At 42.5% G+C, this 16,216-nt stretch overlaps 1 protein-coding gene across 5 annotated transcripts in view; it reads right to left on the bottom strand.

The window, feature by feature from the left end:
* The window catches only part of GRIA2 (glutamate ionotropic receptor AMPA type subunit 2), a 107,166-nt gene extending 97,994 nt beyond the window's left edge, over nt 1–9,172 (bottom strand). For all 5 annotated transcript variants that reach the window (XR_012087694.2, XM_073001517.2, XM_073001514.2 and 2 more), the window contains exons 1-2: nt 8,612–9,172; nt 7,715–7,855 (exon numbers count right to left, since the gene is read on the bottom strand). Coding sequence is in view for 4 of the 5 variants with exons in the window: in XM_073001517.2 (XP_072857618.1) it covers nt 7,715–7,855; nt 8,612–8,705 (235 nt within the window). In the remaining variant the exon portion in view is untranslated. The remainder of the gene's footprint in view (nt 1–7,714; nt 7,856–8,611) is intronic.
* Between the last annotated feature and the right edge of the window lie 7,044 nt (nt 9,173–16,216).

Genomic DNA, 16,216 nt, shown 5'->3' with positions numbered 1-16,216 from the left:
TGTATGATTCATGCAAAAAGTTGGATAAATCTTTACATTTTGCATTGAAAACCCACAGTTCATATAAAATGCAAGTTTTTGTGCAAAATAACATCAATGGTTTTTTTAAAAAAAGGCACAAGAACTCTTGTGACCTTGCACAGTAGGAAATAAAATTTGATATGTTTCATCTCTACCTGGGAGAGCAAAATAAGCAAATATTTATATCCTTAGTCTCTTGGCCATCTCATGAGAAAAGAAGACTCCCTGGAAAAGACCCTGATGTTGGGAAAGTGTGAAGGCAAGAGGAGAAGGGGATGACAGAGGAAGAGATGGATGGACAGTGTCACTGAAACTACCAACATGACTTTGACCGGAAGGCAGTGGAAGACAGGAAGGCCTGGCGGTCTCTGGTCCATGGGGTCACAAAGAGTTGGACACGACTTAACATCCAAACAACAACAACCAATTTTCAGACATCTAGCCATACACCCAGAAAATATAAGGAGTCTCCCCCATATTGCTGGGCAAATGAGCTGTGACACTCATAGAAGGAGAGAGCTGGAATGTTCTTCATTGATGTGAGCAAGCCATGTCAAATTCAAAATGCCACATAGCTATTGGCTTATTTTCATACACCAACGTACCTAAGAAGGATTGCTCGTTACACTGATAGCAAGGTAGATTTGATCACGTTTTTGAACGTTCAGTTTCCACACAAAATTCATGAAGTGTAATGCCAATATAGGTATCGTATCATCAAAATTCATAAAGGAGATGCTTTCATCTTGTTTGCAGCCCTAACTTCTTTCACTAGGCATACAATAGTGTATCGACACAATTTGTCAATTATCAGATATCTAAATACTATTATACATTAATCCATTTACATTAGCACGGAGAAGCAGAAATGGGGAGCTGCATTTCGTGCCTCCCCCCCTCTTCTGCAAAGCATATATACCTGTATCATGATTTTTCCTTCCTTTTGAAAGGTGCAAAATATTTAAAAGGGACAGGCATCAGGACAGAGAAGGTACAGGAAAAACACAATGTGTTGTGGCTTATTTTTGGACTCTATTTAATTTTCCCTTACATATTAAATGCAGTTTTAGGATAACTACTTAAACCCATTTCAATGCATACGTCCAAGTATGGTGTATGTGTATGTATATGTGTGTGCAGTGAGAGCGAAAGAGAGATAACATTCCACTGACTTATTGGTACATTATGTTCCTATTCTATCATTTGCTGATAGGAAAGGGACATGTGGAATTGATATGAACTACCTTTCTTATTACTGAGAGGAGTCTGCCATCTGGTGGATGCCTTTCTGTTTGCAGTGGTGTGGAGGCACTTTTACTGGGCAAACTTGTGTAAGTCTGCTCCAAGGCCAGAAATAGATATTAGAGATAGCCTGCAACTGGAAGAGAAAAAGTTCAGTGATTGGTTTTCAAGACTTAAACATAGGATTCCTTTGAAGTCTGAGTTCAGTCCTCCTCTGGCACATTAATGTGCTTTCAGCTCTGATTACTGCCTATCTCTAACATCCGTTTCTGGCCTGAAACAGGTCCCCTTGAACTTGGTGGAACTTATTCCCATTGTGAGAAAGCGTTCACTGTGGAAGTGTGATGGTCTACACAAGTGCAGCTCCTATGGTGCACAAATATCTGGCGGGGAAGGGGAAGCATTTTAAAGCTATGGATCTTTTCGCAGGTATACTATTCCTGTCCTCCACTAAATGTTATTAATATTAAATCATTTTAGAATTTTAATGCATGATTATTTTTATATTATGTAACTGAACTCTACCCCCCCACACCCCAAATTTTCTTAATGAGATTTATAAGGCAATGACAGGAGAAGAGTAGGGAAGGTAACTGCGTCTGATTTTATTTAATAGGATTTCATCTGCTTTAATTCCATTGGCAGGCATAAAAGATGAACTCAAACAGGTTTTGAGTGGTCACATGCGGTAAAATACCTAGATGTTGTACATCACTCACCACACACTGTCAAATATGAGGGCTAAGCAACCATTCTTGGCCTGCATGCTTTTAAACAAAAGCCGGAAAAGGGTGTTGTGCTGTTTTTTTTGTTTTGTTTTGTTTTAACGTGTCAGAATCTCTTTACTAGCATGGTCAAGATTCTGTGAGTTCTACCCCCCAAAAAAGTCATTTTTTCAAGCTCTGATTGAAATGTATGGGGCTTACTTCAAGGATGCCTAAGGTGATATTGCAAAGTCTACAAAATAATTTCAAAGTATCAATTTGATCGGTGCCTTCTCTCAGTCTGGCACCTTGCAAATGTATTAAGTTTGTTGTTGTTATGTGCAGAACTGATTTATAGCAACCTCAATAGAGTTTTCAAGGTAAGTGAGATATTTAAGGCATGGTTTTACCAGTCCCACATCCACAGTGAGCTTCCATGGCCAAGCAAGGGTTTGAACCCAAGCTTCCTGAGTTCCAGCCCATCACTCTATCCACTATACCACACTGGGTATACATGTTAAGACTACACCTCCCATAATTACCAGTGAGCATGTCCATCTTGGCTTGGAATAGCAACAAGTGTAATCCAACAAATCAGGAGAAGGCCAGGTTTGAAAAAACTGACCTACAAAGTACAACCCCCATGCTTAAAATCCATTCTCTTTATGATACCTTGTGGCACAGTGGTTAAATTGCTGTACTGCAGCCATAACGCTGCTCATGGCCCAGGTTTAATCCCAGGTAGCCACCTTGAGGTTCATTCAGCCTTCCAGCCTTCTGAGGTCGGTAAACTGAGTACCCAGCTTCCAGGTAAGCAGATGTGCAGCCTGCCTAATTAATTTGTAAACCACCCAGAGAGTGATTTAAGGGCTATGGTGCAGTATATAAGCAGCACACTTTTAGATGCTTTTGCCAAACCCCTCTTGGCTTTTTTTCCTCAGCTGTAGTCAATGGTAAGTACATTCAGCAAAGTTTAAACATTTTTCACTTTTCTTATTGGCAGGCAAAGATATTTTTAAAGAAAACTTAGATAGGCCCTTGGCATTTAAGCTGGTTTAGTGGTGATAGGAAGCTATTGTTTTTATTTATTAAAGATTTATTGTGATTTAATCATGTGCTTGATTTGTTTTTATGTTTTAATTTTATTAGTTTTATGTTTTAATCTTAGAAGTTGTGTTAGCATTAACTCTTTAAAATTGATAAATGCCACAGTTAAAGACATTGATGGTTTACTGATTCATAGTCACTGATTCATATTCACTTACAAAATATTCAAGAGATTCATCACTAATTTCACAAGGCAACCAGATTTATAACATGCATTTAGTTCCAAAAATAACATCAGGGGAATAACAGGAGAGAAAAGTTCCACAGAGTCTTCGAGTTTCCAGTGCCTTCCCCAGCATCCCTACACCCCAAAATACATTATAATTGTGTGTTTTGGGGGGTGGGGAGTTGGTTCAGAAGGTCCTGTTATGGGACTAGAGGTGACAAATCTTTTCAATTTTTTAAAAAAGTGGCTAGAAAAAAATAGTTATAGGAATAAATGCAGTCCTCCAAGGTCCAGAAATGGTTGTCTGTGACCTAGATCATATTTTATTATACTACTTAAAATATTGCACATCCAGACTGATTACAGTTAATTATCTCTCCTCCCTTCCCCCACCAATTAATAGTATATGTAAAATGGATGATGGAGCAGGAACTTATTAATGGGCCATGGAGCAAATCTATAATTCCCTGTCTCAAGGAAAGCCCAGACTGGATTAAACAATTCATAGATTGCAGCCTAAGTGCCACAATTATCCAAGTATTTAAAAAATAAAATGAATGAGAAAAAAGTACAAAATCCACAATGCTCTCAGAAATGATGTCTTACCATATTTCTTCTGTGTCAATAAAAAATATTGCAGGTTGCATAGCAAGCCCTTTTCAAATGTGCTCTCTCTCTTGAAGCAAATGCATCAGGGTGAAGCCTTCTGTATTTGCCTCATATCCTTTCTCAGATTCCTGTAGATTTCAACCCTCAATCCTTTTAATTCCAGAGGTATAACTCCCACAACTCTAAAGTTTATTCTTCTGCTGTCTCTTAATCCAGAATGCTAACATAGTACCAAATCTCTCGCTTCTTTAATATTCTGCCTGAATGTCACAATATCCTATGAATCTGTTGCCTAAACTCAGCATTGAATCCAAAATACAACAACGTCCATCCAGAAAATGCAGAAATGCAGCGCATTTTCTCACACAAATTTATTATCATCCTCGTCTTTCCCCCTCCTTCCATTTCATCCCTCCCTTTCCTTGATTCTTGTTGTCAAACTTCAGATTATAAGGTCATTGAGGCAGAGGTATGATACTTATTTGTTTGTTTGTTTGTTTAATGCTGAAGACCTATGCACACACTGATGTTGCTGTGTGAATAATAACAAATTACTGCATAGGGCAAGAAATCCTTTTATAATACAGTTTTATAGCTGGAGATATTCACAATCGCCATTTCTCCTCAACTATTTTTGGAGCATCACTTTGAATGATAACATTTTATTGTTAAGATTGTTGTTTCCTTTAAAGCTATTCATAAACTATCTGGTATTTCCTCCCAAAAATGTTTTATAAATCTAAAAATAACAATAAAAATCAACTAGCATGTAAACAAACAAATCATTGTCTGGTGTCCCAAAATGTTATAACATTTATACCCCCAAAATCGACTCCTCTGTCTCTCATTATGTTATTCTGTTCTGTATATTATAGTGTCTTTTTTATTTCAGGTGGTTTGTGGCTTTCCTAACAGTTTCTTACTATTTCCATGATTTATTGATTATTCAGATCTTCCCAGAATTTCTGTTCCTAGAAAGATATATCAAAGATATATAATTGCTCTTTACTATATATTTGTTCCTCTGCTCTTGTCAGAGGGGTGAAGGAAATGTACTCTGTGAATGCTCAGAAGCTTTATTATTTAAATCATACTCACATATCTGAAGCCAATAGTCTGTAATTAAATATGGGGCCGAGAGGGTAAATTCAGCCTGAAATTTCTAATTCTTGGATGTGCAGAACTAGACTTGATTAACTATGATTTTCTCTCACTTATGCAACAGATCACCTAAAAAAGTGAAACCCAGGTTTCATTCAAAATCAACAGAATCTCATGTGCCAAAGGTTTCCTGTGTCTTTTTCCCAGCAGCCCTCTGGACGTCTCTTTCTACATATTCCAGAGGATTTCAGTGGTACCTTAGAGCCTGTCCAATTAGTATACTGTAACCTTTCAGAGACAACCATCTATTTCATACAGGTGATGAAAATGTCTGTTGCTTGCATGAGGTTGCCCCATGGTTCTTCTCTAAAATGCCACATGAATCATATTTTTTTTACCATGCTGTACCACAGCTATTTGCTACACGATGTTCATTTTCATGGCAGAAAGCTGAGCTTGGCTAGCAAAGCTCTAATCCTTTAAATTAGTGTCTTTGGATCAATGAGGGCACAATCTCAGTTCTCAGTCTCCTCCTTCTTCAAGTTCTTGGATTTAAAAACCTTGGCATCCGTCCTCTCAGAAAAATGATAAAATAGCATGTATTCATTAAAAGTCACTGTGACAAACTGCAGTTCTAATAGTCGTAGCTGGCAATGATTTTCCTACTCAGGCCATCATTCCCCACCACCACCATCCTTCCCAATTCTGTTCTTCATTTCAAGGCATCATATCCTTTCCCCCATGATCATGTGGTGTGGAATTGATTCTTAATTCAATTCCACACCAAGCCAAAAGATATTAGACAGCAGCACTAAGAATTAAAGAACGTTTCATCCCACAATTGCATTGCACTGCATCAGTGCAAGGATTTAGATCTCTGTTTTAACCAAACCTCTTTCAATTGTTGGTTTTATCACCAACATGGTAACTGAATTTAAACACTTACTAAAGACATCTGTCTGGTCAACAACAGTAAAAGAACGAAGTAATGATTTCAGTTTTCATTTTGATAGTGACAGTTGCAACTGTTTACTGTTCTGACAGATCTATCGCCTAAAGAAATATGCATTCCACTTGAAGAAGCTGGTGAAAAATAGAGCAGATTCAGATCTGATTTTACCATGGCATTATTTTTGCTACTTGACCCCTGCAATAGCTGCATCCTTCCTGTTACTGAATTCTTTTGGAAAAACCTCTGATCCTGACAAAAGAATATCAAGACTATCAAAAGGAAAAAAAGGAAGACTGTTCACATGTACATGTTGCATATACTGAAATTTCATCTGAATATATGTTGTGTGGGACTCTTATTCCAACAGAGTAATGCTCCCTATAGCAAGGAGATCAGAAGCTTGTCTCTCCCCAATTCAGGAGATGTTTACTGTTCAGTTACTTTCCTTCTCAAATCCGGAAAAAGCTCATTAAAATAGTGCTGTGATTTTATAAGAAAGATACAGAGACAGTGCACTTCTAATATGGAGAATTGCAAGAAGGAAAATGGCTGTCTCTGGCAGCTCTTCCTATTCAGATCCAGCAATCCACATGCAGCTATTTTGCTGCTTCCTTGAGCAGATTCTTGCCACAATGTGCCCTTTTACTAAAGGAAGAGAGAGGCCTTGAAGTCCGAAATCACCCTGAGGATAGATGTCTCCTTTAGCAAGAGGCATATGTTGCCATGTGGATTCCTGAATTACTGAGACAGCCATCACAAGACAGTGAACATGCTGGGGAGATATATATATATATGCATACAGGCCATGCCATGTGCAACCTGCCAGCTAGGAAATTATGATCCACGAGGGATTCTTAGCTGCTGCCTCTCTACTCCTCCCCTTGCCCATTCCCCTCATCCTGTGCTATTATGTATGAAATAAACAGTGTCCTCTGGCATGCTGGGCTGTTTCCCAATATCTTTTCAAAACTGGATTCAGTGGCACCAAGCCAGATCCCTAATCTCCCTCTCCTCTGTTGCAGAAAGATGGAGAAGTGAATATCTAAGTTCACAGTGCAATTCTTCTATGGAAAAGTGTAAAGACATTCCAAGGTATAGTGCTTCAGGGCAGAGGGAAGTTAGCTGCCAGTGTACCACCCCATTAATCTGAAGGAAGAAAGAGCCCCAGACAGATCCCTTGTGACATGAGCAATAGGTCTTGTTACCAACTCCTTCCTGCATCTTAGGATAATTCATTCAAGGAGGAATCAATTCTCTTTGGTAATTAATCCAGCAATCATGGATGGGCCAACATTTGCCCGCTCACTGTATAAGGGTACATTAAACACCCACACAAGCAGGACCAACGTGGGTCTCAAATACAGAACAGGGTGGGGTTCATTTTCCACCACAATGAGCCACTACTGCAGCCATCCTTATGTAATGCACTCAAAGAGCAGAACTGATACCCTTGGAAGTCTCATCACTGTGCAAAGCAAGGGGTCCAAACTGATTTGGAAATGCTGGGGGAGGGGAGTGTAGGGCATGGACTGGGGCAGAGAGGGACCCTTAGGAGCAGGCTGCCCTGCAACCACCCACAGGAAGGTTTGTGCATAGAGCTGGATGGGAGCATAATTCATTCCTCCTCCTTTCCTCTTTACTACCTTCTCTGGAAAAGTTCAACGCCAAAGTCAAGATCCACTCACCCACCCCTTTGCTGAAGTCATAGAAATGCACCTGCTGCCCCAACTGCTGCCCCCACCTGGCCGCCAACTCAGGAGGCAGGCGGGTTCAGAAGCACAGCTCAGAATGAAGGGAACATTCATTACTCACAAGCATTGGTGACAGCAAAGCTGTTGGCCACCTCCAGATTGTCGATGTGGGATGTCAGCCGGAAATCGGAGGTGGAAAATTGAACCAGCCCTACTCGAAATGCACTGTATTCCTGGTCAGCTCCCCTGGGGAAGAGCCCCCCTGTAAGGTGAACAAACACACATGGAAAGAGAAGGAGAGAGAGAGAGAGAGAGAGAGGACATCAGTGCTGCAGACTGGGCGGTAGCAGTGACAGCCCTGAAGGGAGAGTCATTCACCCTGTAGCCAAATGCAGACTAGAGTGGCCTCCATTCTTCTTGACCTGAAGAAGGATGTATTCTAATATCTCCCTATACAATATCTAGAAACAATGCCCAGATTTTTGGGGCGGGGAGGGTTGGGGGGGGGAAGAGTCAAGGGCGCAATCACAGAGCAAGCTATTTTCTGTCCATGAAGGGATCCGTTCAGATCTGTGGGTTTCACCCATCCAGCCCAACTGATTTCACTAGGAAGTGGACTGCACCTTTGCTAACGGTCATCCCTTCACCCTTTAAACACAAGTGCTGGAGACGAAGTCAGTGGAATGGTCTGTGACACCATACCGAACTGATTTGAAGACTGGTTTGTCCGGGAGCAGGGAGCAGGGCAGATGAGAGACGGTAGAGCAGTCGCTTGATATGTGCTTTTGGGGCGGGGGGGGGGGAGAGACAGAGAGAGACCAGCAAGGAAGACATTCTTCGCATCCTTTCGTTCCAGACCAGAGAAAGCTTGATTTCAAGCGCTCTGACAGAGATGCTCCGATTGTCAGGGAATGCCGGAGAGCCCAAATCGCATGTAAAAGAAGAACCGATCAGGATTCTTCCCGGCGAAGGGAAGGGGGGCAAGAAGCACCGGATCCTCTCCAAAGAGGGCACTCACCTATTTGTACGCCGTTCGCGTAGGCTCCCCAGACGAGTCCCCAAACCAAAGGAGCCAGGAAGAGAGAAATCTGCCGGATCTTTTGCATTGCCATGAAAAGTAGAGCATCCACAAAGCCACGGAATGTTCCTTCGCTGCCGCCGATGCCGCTTCTCCTGTTACTGCCCGGACCGCCGCCGCCGCTGCCGCCGCCGCCGCCGCCTGCTCCTGCTCCTCCTCCTTCGGCTTCTTCCTCCCTGCCCGTTTCTCCCTCAGCGAATTAGATCCTCCGCATTTTAGGCAAACGGTTGCAGGACTCGAGCTGGAAAGGAGCCCTCCGCGGGGGACAGGGGAGAAAAGGAGCGGAGCGGGGGGCGCCGCGAGGTTCGGCCCGCTGCTGCACTGGTCCCGAGGCCAGCCCGAGGAAGCGTACGAGGTCCGCCGGGGGCGGCGGGGGTGGCAGAAGGCTAGAGAGGAGGCGAAAAGGCGGTGGCCGAGGCTGCTCCGGAGCGGTCCCCGGTGCTTGTGTACATCCAGCTCTTCCACCGTCGAGCGGAGACACCTTCACGCCCTCCCGGTCCCTCCGCTTTCTCGTTCTCTCAGCCCCTCTGGCTCCCTCGCACACACTTGCACACACTCTCACGCGCTCCCCGCACCGCGCAGCCACACGCGCACACGCGCCCAGGCACACGCTGCCTGCACACACACACCAGCCGAGGCAAGGCGGGCGAAGGCGAGAAGAAGAGCCGGCGTGCGCGCGCGCGCGTCCCCCGTCGCCGCCGCGCGCCCCCGCTGCCTGGCTTCTCCCTCCCCTCTCACAAGGGCGTCGAGCGCGAAGCCGGAGCGCGCCTTTCTTCTCCTGAATGGACGGCGGTGCTTGCTTTCTCTGCCTGCGCGGGTCGTGCGCCTCGATCGCGGGCGGAGGAGAGGGCGGGGAGAACGGGCGTCCGTTTCAGCACCGCGGACAGCGCCAGCGAAGCGGCCGGCGGGGACGCGGCGTGGATTCAAAAGCAGCCCGCCCCCGAATGCTGCAGCAAAGCCATCGCTCTCCCTCTTTTCCCTCTCTCACTCCCCTTGCTTCTCCCCCCCCCGCTTTACCCTCGCGATTTATTTATTTTTTTGGCCTCCCTCCCTCTCACCATCTAGCTGAATAAATATAGCCTTCTGGTGGATGAAAAAGGGAACGTGGGCTGAGCACAGTGCCACCTAAAACGACTGCTTTTCCCTCCCTCCGCCCACCCCCGCTGCTGTCCAAGCTGACGGTTCAAGGAGCTTCTTGGGCGGAGGAGGAGGAGCGATCTGCGGGCTTTTCGCCTGCAAATCGTTCTGGTCGCGCTCAAATAAAATGCCACGCGCGTTGGCGGTGCGGGAGAACGCGGGCCCAAGAAGAAATAGAAAGGAATCCGCGCCCACCCAACGGATTTTGTTTTCCCGGAATTTCAGCTCGACCATTTTAGGGCAAGTTTTTGCTCTTGGGAGGGGGGTGGGAAGGAAAAAAGAGACAAAAAACAAAGAAAAGCAAGACGAAAAGGCCAGTAGATTCGGCTAAATTCAGTCGCGAGAAACAAAATAGGCAGGATTTCATGGCTCTTCAGAGCAAAGCTACTGAAAATCTTGGTTGCCTTATGCCTCCACATTTAACGTCATATTTCCGTTACATACGCACGCCCGTTTCTTTATAACATTTCTTAAATTCAAACTCTTAACTAGAAGAATCATTAAAAGGCATTGTTACAGATAGATCCACAAGTGCACTCCGTGATTTGTACAACTTGATGTGGAGCACCAGACTACCCGAAGGTTTTTTTTTTTTAAAAAACAAGGCATTGATCCTCTGGGACCTTGGAACGGAGGCCCCCCGTCGGTCGCTCACGGAATTTCATTGTATTTCGAGAGTCCTGTTTGCTGTGGTTTTATAGTTTATATACCATATTAAATATCTAAAATATGTTTACATCATTCATGAATATAAATGACTGACTTTACCATGGCAAACGTCCTCACTCTTGGCACCAGATGCTCACACAAAAACTAGAAACAGAAAGGTGCTACTTTTAAAAAAAACATGAATTGGATTGTAGTCCCTAACATTAAAGAGTTATGAGAGATTTAGAGCCAAAAATACTTTGACTGAAATCCTGTTTGTGCTGCTGCACTACGTAAGGCTGGTGACATCATCAACCTTCTGTAATATAATTTACAGAACAGGATTTCAGCCATGGAAAATAAGGAATGTGTTTAATCTGTGCTTGTCTAAAAATGGCTACATAAATTTAATGTTACAGAGATCATGTTAAAATTACTAAGCTGATATCTTATGGGGGAAAAAGATTTTCTGTCTACTTACCTAAAAAGAAAGGGCAAACATGGGGAACTTTGTTCCAGATCACATTCTAACCCATAAATAATCATTCAAATAATAACTTAAAAGAGGAACAGGATTTAAGACTGAAGTGAAATTTCACAGTGTCTGAGTTCTAAATATCGTAGAAATTAATTTCTCATAAATTTTCTTTTAGGGAAGAAACTCTCTCCCATTCTGCTCCAATCTCACTGGAGAGTTGTGTTTCTCCAGTAGTGCTACATTATCAGAAGAAATAAAGGTTAGAGAACAGTTGACTACTATATAAGAACAATGCATGCACTTCCCACTGAAAGCAGGCAGCGAAGACAACCACAGAAAGGGGAACACTCAGTGGGAGCCATCTGGAAGCAACTTTGAGTTAGAGCTGAGAAAAGTTATTTTTGAAACCACCAGTTCCAGAAATTCTAACCAAGTTATACTGGTTGGGAGAGGGGTTGGAGGGTTGTCATCCAGATAACCAAAGTTCTGGGTTGAGTCATATTTTATTGGATAACTGAAAAGTTACAAACCAGGCAGGTTTCCAATTTCTCCAGGACTCTTCATCAAAGGGTATGAAATTTGGGGATAAAGGAAGAGGCAGCTGGTCACATAACTTGGTACTCTTCCTGAAGACAGATAAGCAAGCAGGAAAGAACTGAATATATTTTCAGGAACATTGGGCAAGAAATCCAACCCGTTTTTAGACTATTTGTCTCTTACATCCTCTCCTGCAACTTCCACCGCTTTATTTTATTTATTTATTTATTTATTTATTTATTTATTTGATTTATATCCCGCCCATCTGGTAAGTCGGTACCACTCTGAGCGGCTAACACAAAAAGTATACAATTATAATAACATAAGTACAAAATATCAATAACAGAACATAGTAATCATAAATAATAAATAGGAAAAGAAGAAAGAAATAATTTAAATTAGCTTAGATGCTTGCAGGAGGGAAGGCCTTGACATAAAGCCATGTTTTTAATTGAGTTTTGAATGTACCCAGCGAAGGGGCCGCGCGAATCTCAGGAGGGAGATTGTTCCAAAGGCGAGGAGCCACCGCCGAGAAGGCCCGGTTTCTTGTCTTCTCCCTCTGGGCCTCCCTCGGCGTCAGGCTCCTCAGCCTCACCTCCTGGCTTGCGCGGGTGGTTCGGGTAGAACTTGGTGGGTGAAGGCGTTCCGCCAAGTATTGAGGTCCCAAACCGTTTAGGGCCTTATAAGTGAGCATTAAAACTTTGAAGTCGATATGGAAACGAATGGGCAGCCAGTGCAGTCTAGCCAGGATGGGGGAGATGTGATGATATTTTCTCCCTCCGGTGAGGAGTCTGGCTGCTGCATTCTGCACCATCTGAAGTTTCCGTATCAGCCTCAAAGGTAGCCCCACATAGAGCGCATTGCAGTGATCTAATCTTGAGATTACGAGTGTGTGTACTAAGGTAGTGAGGGCCCCCGTGTCGAGATAGGGCCGCAGCCGGGCAATCTGCCAGAGATGGAAGTAGGCGGAGCGGACGACCGACGTCACCTGTGTTTCCATGGTGAGCGTCAGGTCCAAATGTATGCCCAGGCTGCGGACCCCGCTCGCCGGGGCCAAGGTCGCCCCCCCAAAAGAGAGAGGGCCAACCAGGCCACCAACTACGGGGGGCCCCACCCTCAGGACTTCCGTCTTGTCCGGGTTCAGCCGCAGGCCGTTTAGCTGCATCCATTCCAGTATAGTCTCCAGGCAGCGCTGGAGGGTCAGGATGGCATCACCTGCAGTTGGCAAAAAGGAGATGTAGAGCTGGGTGTCATCAGCATACTGATGACACATCGCTCCACACCCCCTGATGATCCCCGCTAGCGGCCTCATATAGATGTTAAATAGCATTGGGGAGATAATCGATCCCTGCGGAACCCCACAATTGGAGCTCCACGGGGCCGAGACATTCTCCCCAAGCTGAACTCTCTGGGGGCGGTCCTCCAAGAAGGAACGGAGCCAGGCTAACGCCAGGCCACCGATTCCCAGCTCGGAGAGCCTCCCCAGGAGGATACCGTGGTCGACGGTATCAAAGGCCGCCGAAATATCAAGGAGGACCAACAGAGACGTTTTGCCCCTGTCGGCCTCCCTCAGCAGGTCATCATTTGCCTATTAAAGAGCTCTGGAGAACTCAAGTGTACACTTTGTTTATATCCTTCAGTCCAGAACTTTTTTTTTCATAGACAGATCACACAGCTACATTTTTTTCTTTTTAAAAAATAACAATCTCTCTCCCCACCCCCCACCCCCCAAAAAACATATCCTGTTTCCAAACTCTGTTTTTTGCTTTGCTGCTAGAGGTCCTCTCCACTGATTTTTTTTAAACCCAGCACTAGACCTAATTTTGTGGAAGACTGAGAGCATAGAAGCTTGAGGAAAAGGATATCACACTCCTCAATGCTCACCCGTTGGGCTGAGCTTAATTCATTATCCTTCCTAATGGAAGGACATTTCTTACAAACAGCTGCAGCTACTACTATTTCTCTTTCAAGGCCATAGAGAAAATATATAGCTCTTGTGAGTCACATTAGCCACTCTATGTTTTTGTTACAGAATTCTTGATTGTATTGAATATTATGTTTTTGATGAACATTCATTGGTGGAGTTGACCCACTTTCTCAGAGTTGGTAGAAAAGGAAATTGACTTACATGACAAGAGTATTGCCACCTCTAGGCCATACTTCCATGGAGAATTCTGCATTCCCTCAGCCCCTAAACTAAGAAGATTCTCCCAATGGCTGTGATTTGTGCAGGAAGCCGTTCCCTTCTTTTAGGGCTACCATAAAAAAGTGATGATGAGGAGACTGTCCTGATGTTAGGATGATCTACTTTCATATGCCTCCCAGGGTGTACATGTTTTTGAATTTTAGTGAGCAAAAAGATGAGGCTCAGCTAGCACAGTAATGCAAAAACATTCAGCAAAGCCTGAAAAGTATGCTTTTGCCTCTGGATTGTTTCTTTTTCATTTTTGAGACAGACAATCAATTAAGTGATGCTTATTTCTTATTTCTTTCCTTTTAACTCGTGCCATCTTAGGACTCTTTACTTTTAAATTAATTGTTAAAATTGTAAGTTCTTTGATTTTATATTTCTCTGTTTTTATATATGTAAATTGTGTAAATTTTAAATTGTTTCTATTTCTATATTGTGAGCCGCCCAGAGTAGACCATGTCTAGATGGGCAGCATAAAAATGCAATCAATCAATCAATCAATCAATCAATCAATCAATCAATCAATCAATCAATCAATCAATCAATCAATCAATCAATCAATCAATCAATCAATCAATCAATCAATGACATTTTCTTCTCTAGAAAAGAGAGTATTTTGCCTTTTGTAGTTTGAATTTTTGCCTGGGCATGATTGGTGTCTTTGCATTGTCTTGTTTACTTATTAGTTTTGTCCAACCTGATTGTTTCAGATGGGAACTCTGCTCTGGCTCACAGGTTACATTTTTGAAATAATCAAAACAGACATTTATTTTAGAATCTTATAAATGTAACCTAATTTGGTGGTTAAGTAAAAACAGTAAAACTGGGGATAGACTTTGGTAATTACTAGTTTTTTTTTTTATTTCCAAGATTAATTATCCAATGTATACTTCTCTAGGAGCCCTATTGAAATTCATGGAATTTTTCTTGTGTGGTAGACAAACATTGAATCATGTTTATTCTCTCAGGTATTTATTGTATAGGATGAATTGCTATTGCAAACTATTTCATTAAAAAAGCATATTCATAAAACATGAATTACATTAGCATATCCCTTGCACAGTTAACTACAAAAGCATTCCTAGAGATTGTGTCTCATTGCCATAGCCGGTTTATAGGTAACATAAAACAATGTCCACCAAATTTACAGAAGAGATATTTTTATCTTAAAAAGATGCCAAAATCAGTCCAAGGAACTTGCCGCAATATTTTAGTACAGAGAGCAACATAATGTGTAATATGAGCTATTTTCTACTTTTCCCAGATTTTATATATAAACCAGAGGTTCTTGAAAATGTTATGTCTTCTGTCCAGGAAGGATATAGGAATTGTTTGAATGTGTAGTTCAGTGAACAATTCTCAGTGAAACAAAATTACATTTCTAGATACAGGGTTTTTTCATGATTTCATTTAAACAGATATTATCACTGAAGGAGAGCAATGAAGAACTAACAAACTCAAAGTCCTAGTTATTGTCTAATCTATATCTCAAAATCTTGAGCTCAGTTTTTCTTCCAAGAAATACATATACCAGAAGATAACTTTTAAGACTCACCACTCTTGAGAAGACTGTTCTAAATGTATTTTCTTCATTTGTTTTCATCAACAAACTTGGAGAGGTGATGCTCAACAAAGATGGCTCTGTTTGAGATCTGGCTGCCAAGCCTCGCTCAAAAATGTGCTTTGACAAACCTCCAGCTCTTTCAACTTGCTGTGGCTTAACCTTTCCCTTGCATCTCAGTATCATATTACATTTAAATAAGAATAAGAATAAAGAATAAGAATTGCTAAGAAACAATTTTAGTGCTGACCCACTAATCTCTGCAGTAAGTGAAGAAGAAGAAGAAGAAGAAGAAGAAGAAGAAGAACAACAACAACAACAACAGCAACAACAACAGCAACAAGTATTATGATGGGACTATTCAAGGTGAAATCCAAAGAGTCCTACTATCATGTCTATAACTTCTTCCTCATGACATCATGAGACAGCATGCAATCTACTTTGCTCTAACTTTTTGTAATCATGCCCAGCGAAGATGTGTGTGATAATAATCATGTGCTGTCAAGTCAATTCTGAAATATGACGACCTTTTTCAGGGTTTCCTAGATAGAGAATACTCAGAAGTGGTTTGCCATTCCCTTCTTCTGGGAGCGTCCGGGGACTGTGCAGCTTGCCTAAAGCTAGGCTGGCTCTTCTCGCAGGAGGCAACATAGAGAATTGAACTCCTAACCTGTGGCTCCACAGCCAGATAGCTAAACCACTGAGCTATCTTGCCAGTTTGAAGAAGGGTGTAGTTGTTGTTTTTAAATCACAAAATCTCATACAAAGAATACGATACCTTTAGAAAACACAGTTTTCCTTGTATATGATAGCAGTAGTTGTGTTTTATTGTGGTACTTTAATATTGTGGAATGGAGTCTTCCAAGAACATGTCTCGTCTAGTTGTCCACCCACATGAAAATAAGAAGTGACTTTCAAAGGAAGAGAGGTAAATGTTAAATGGCCAGTAGTGGGGGACAGGTGGGACTGTCTATTTTTTAAATCTCCCCATCC

This window comes from Pogona vitticeps, chromosome 5 (assembly GCF_051106095.1).
Source record: "Pogona vitticeps strain Pit_001003342236 chromosome 5, PviZW2.1, whole genome shotgun sequence".
Taxonomy (NCBI): Eukaryota; Metazoa; Chordata; class Lepidosauria; order Squamata; family Agamidae; genus Pogona; species Pogona vitticeps.
The sequence above is the reverse complement of the archived record's forward strand: the minus strand, read 5'-3'. Positions and strand labels throughout refer to the sequence as shown.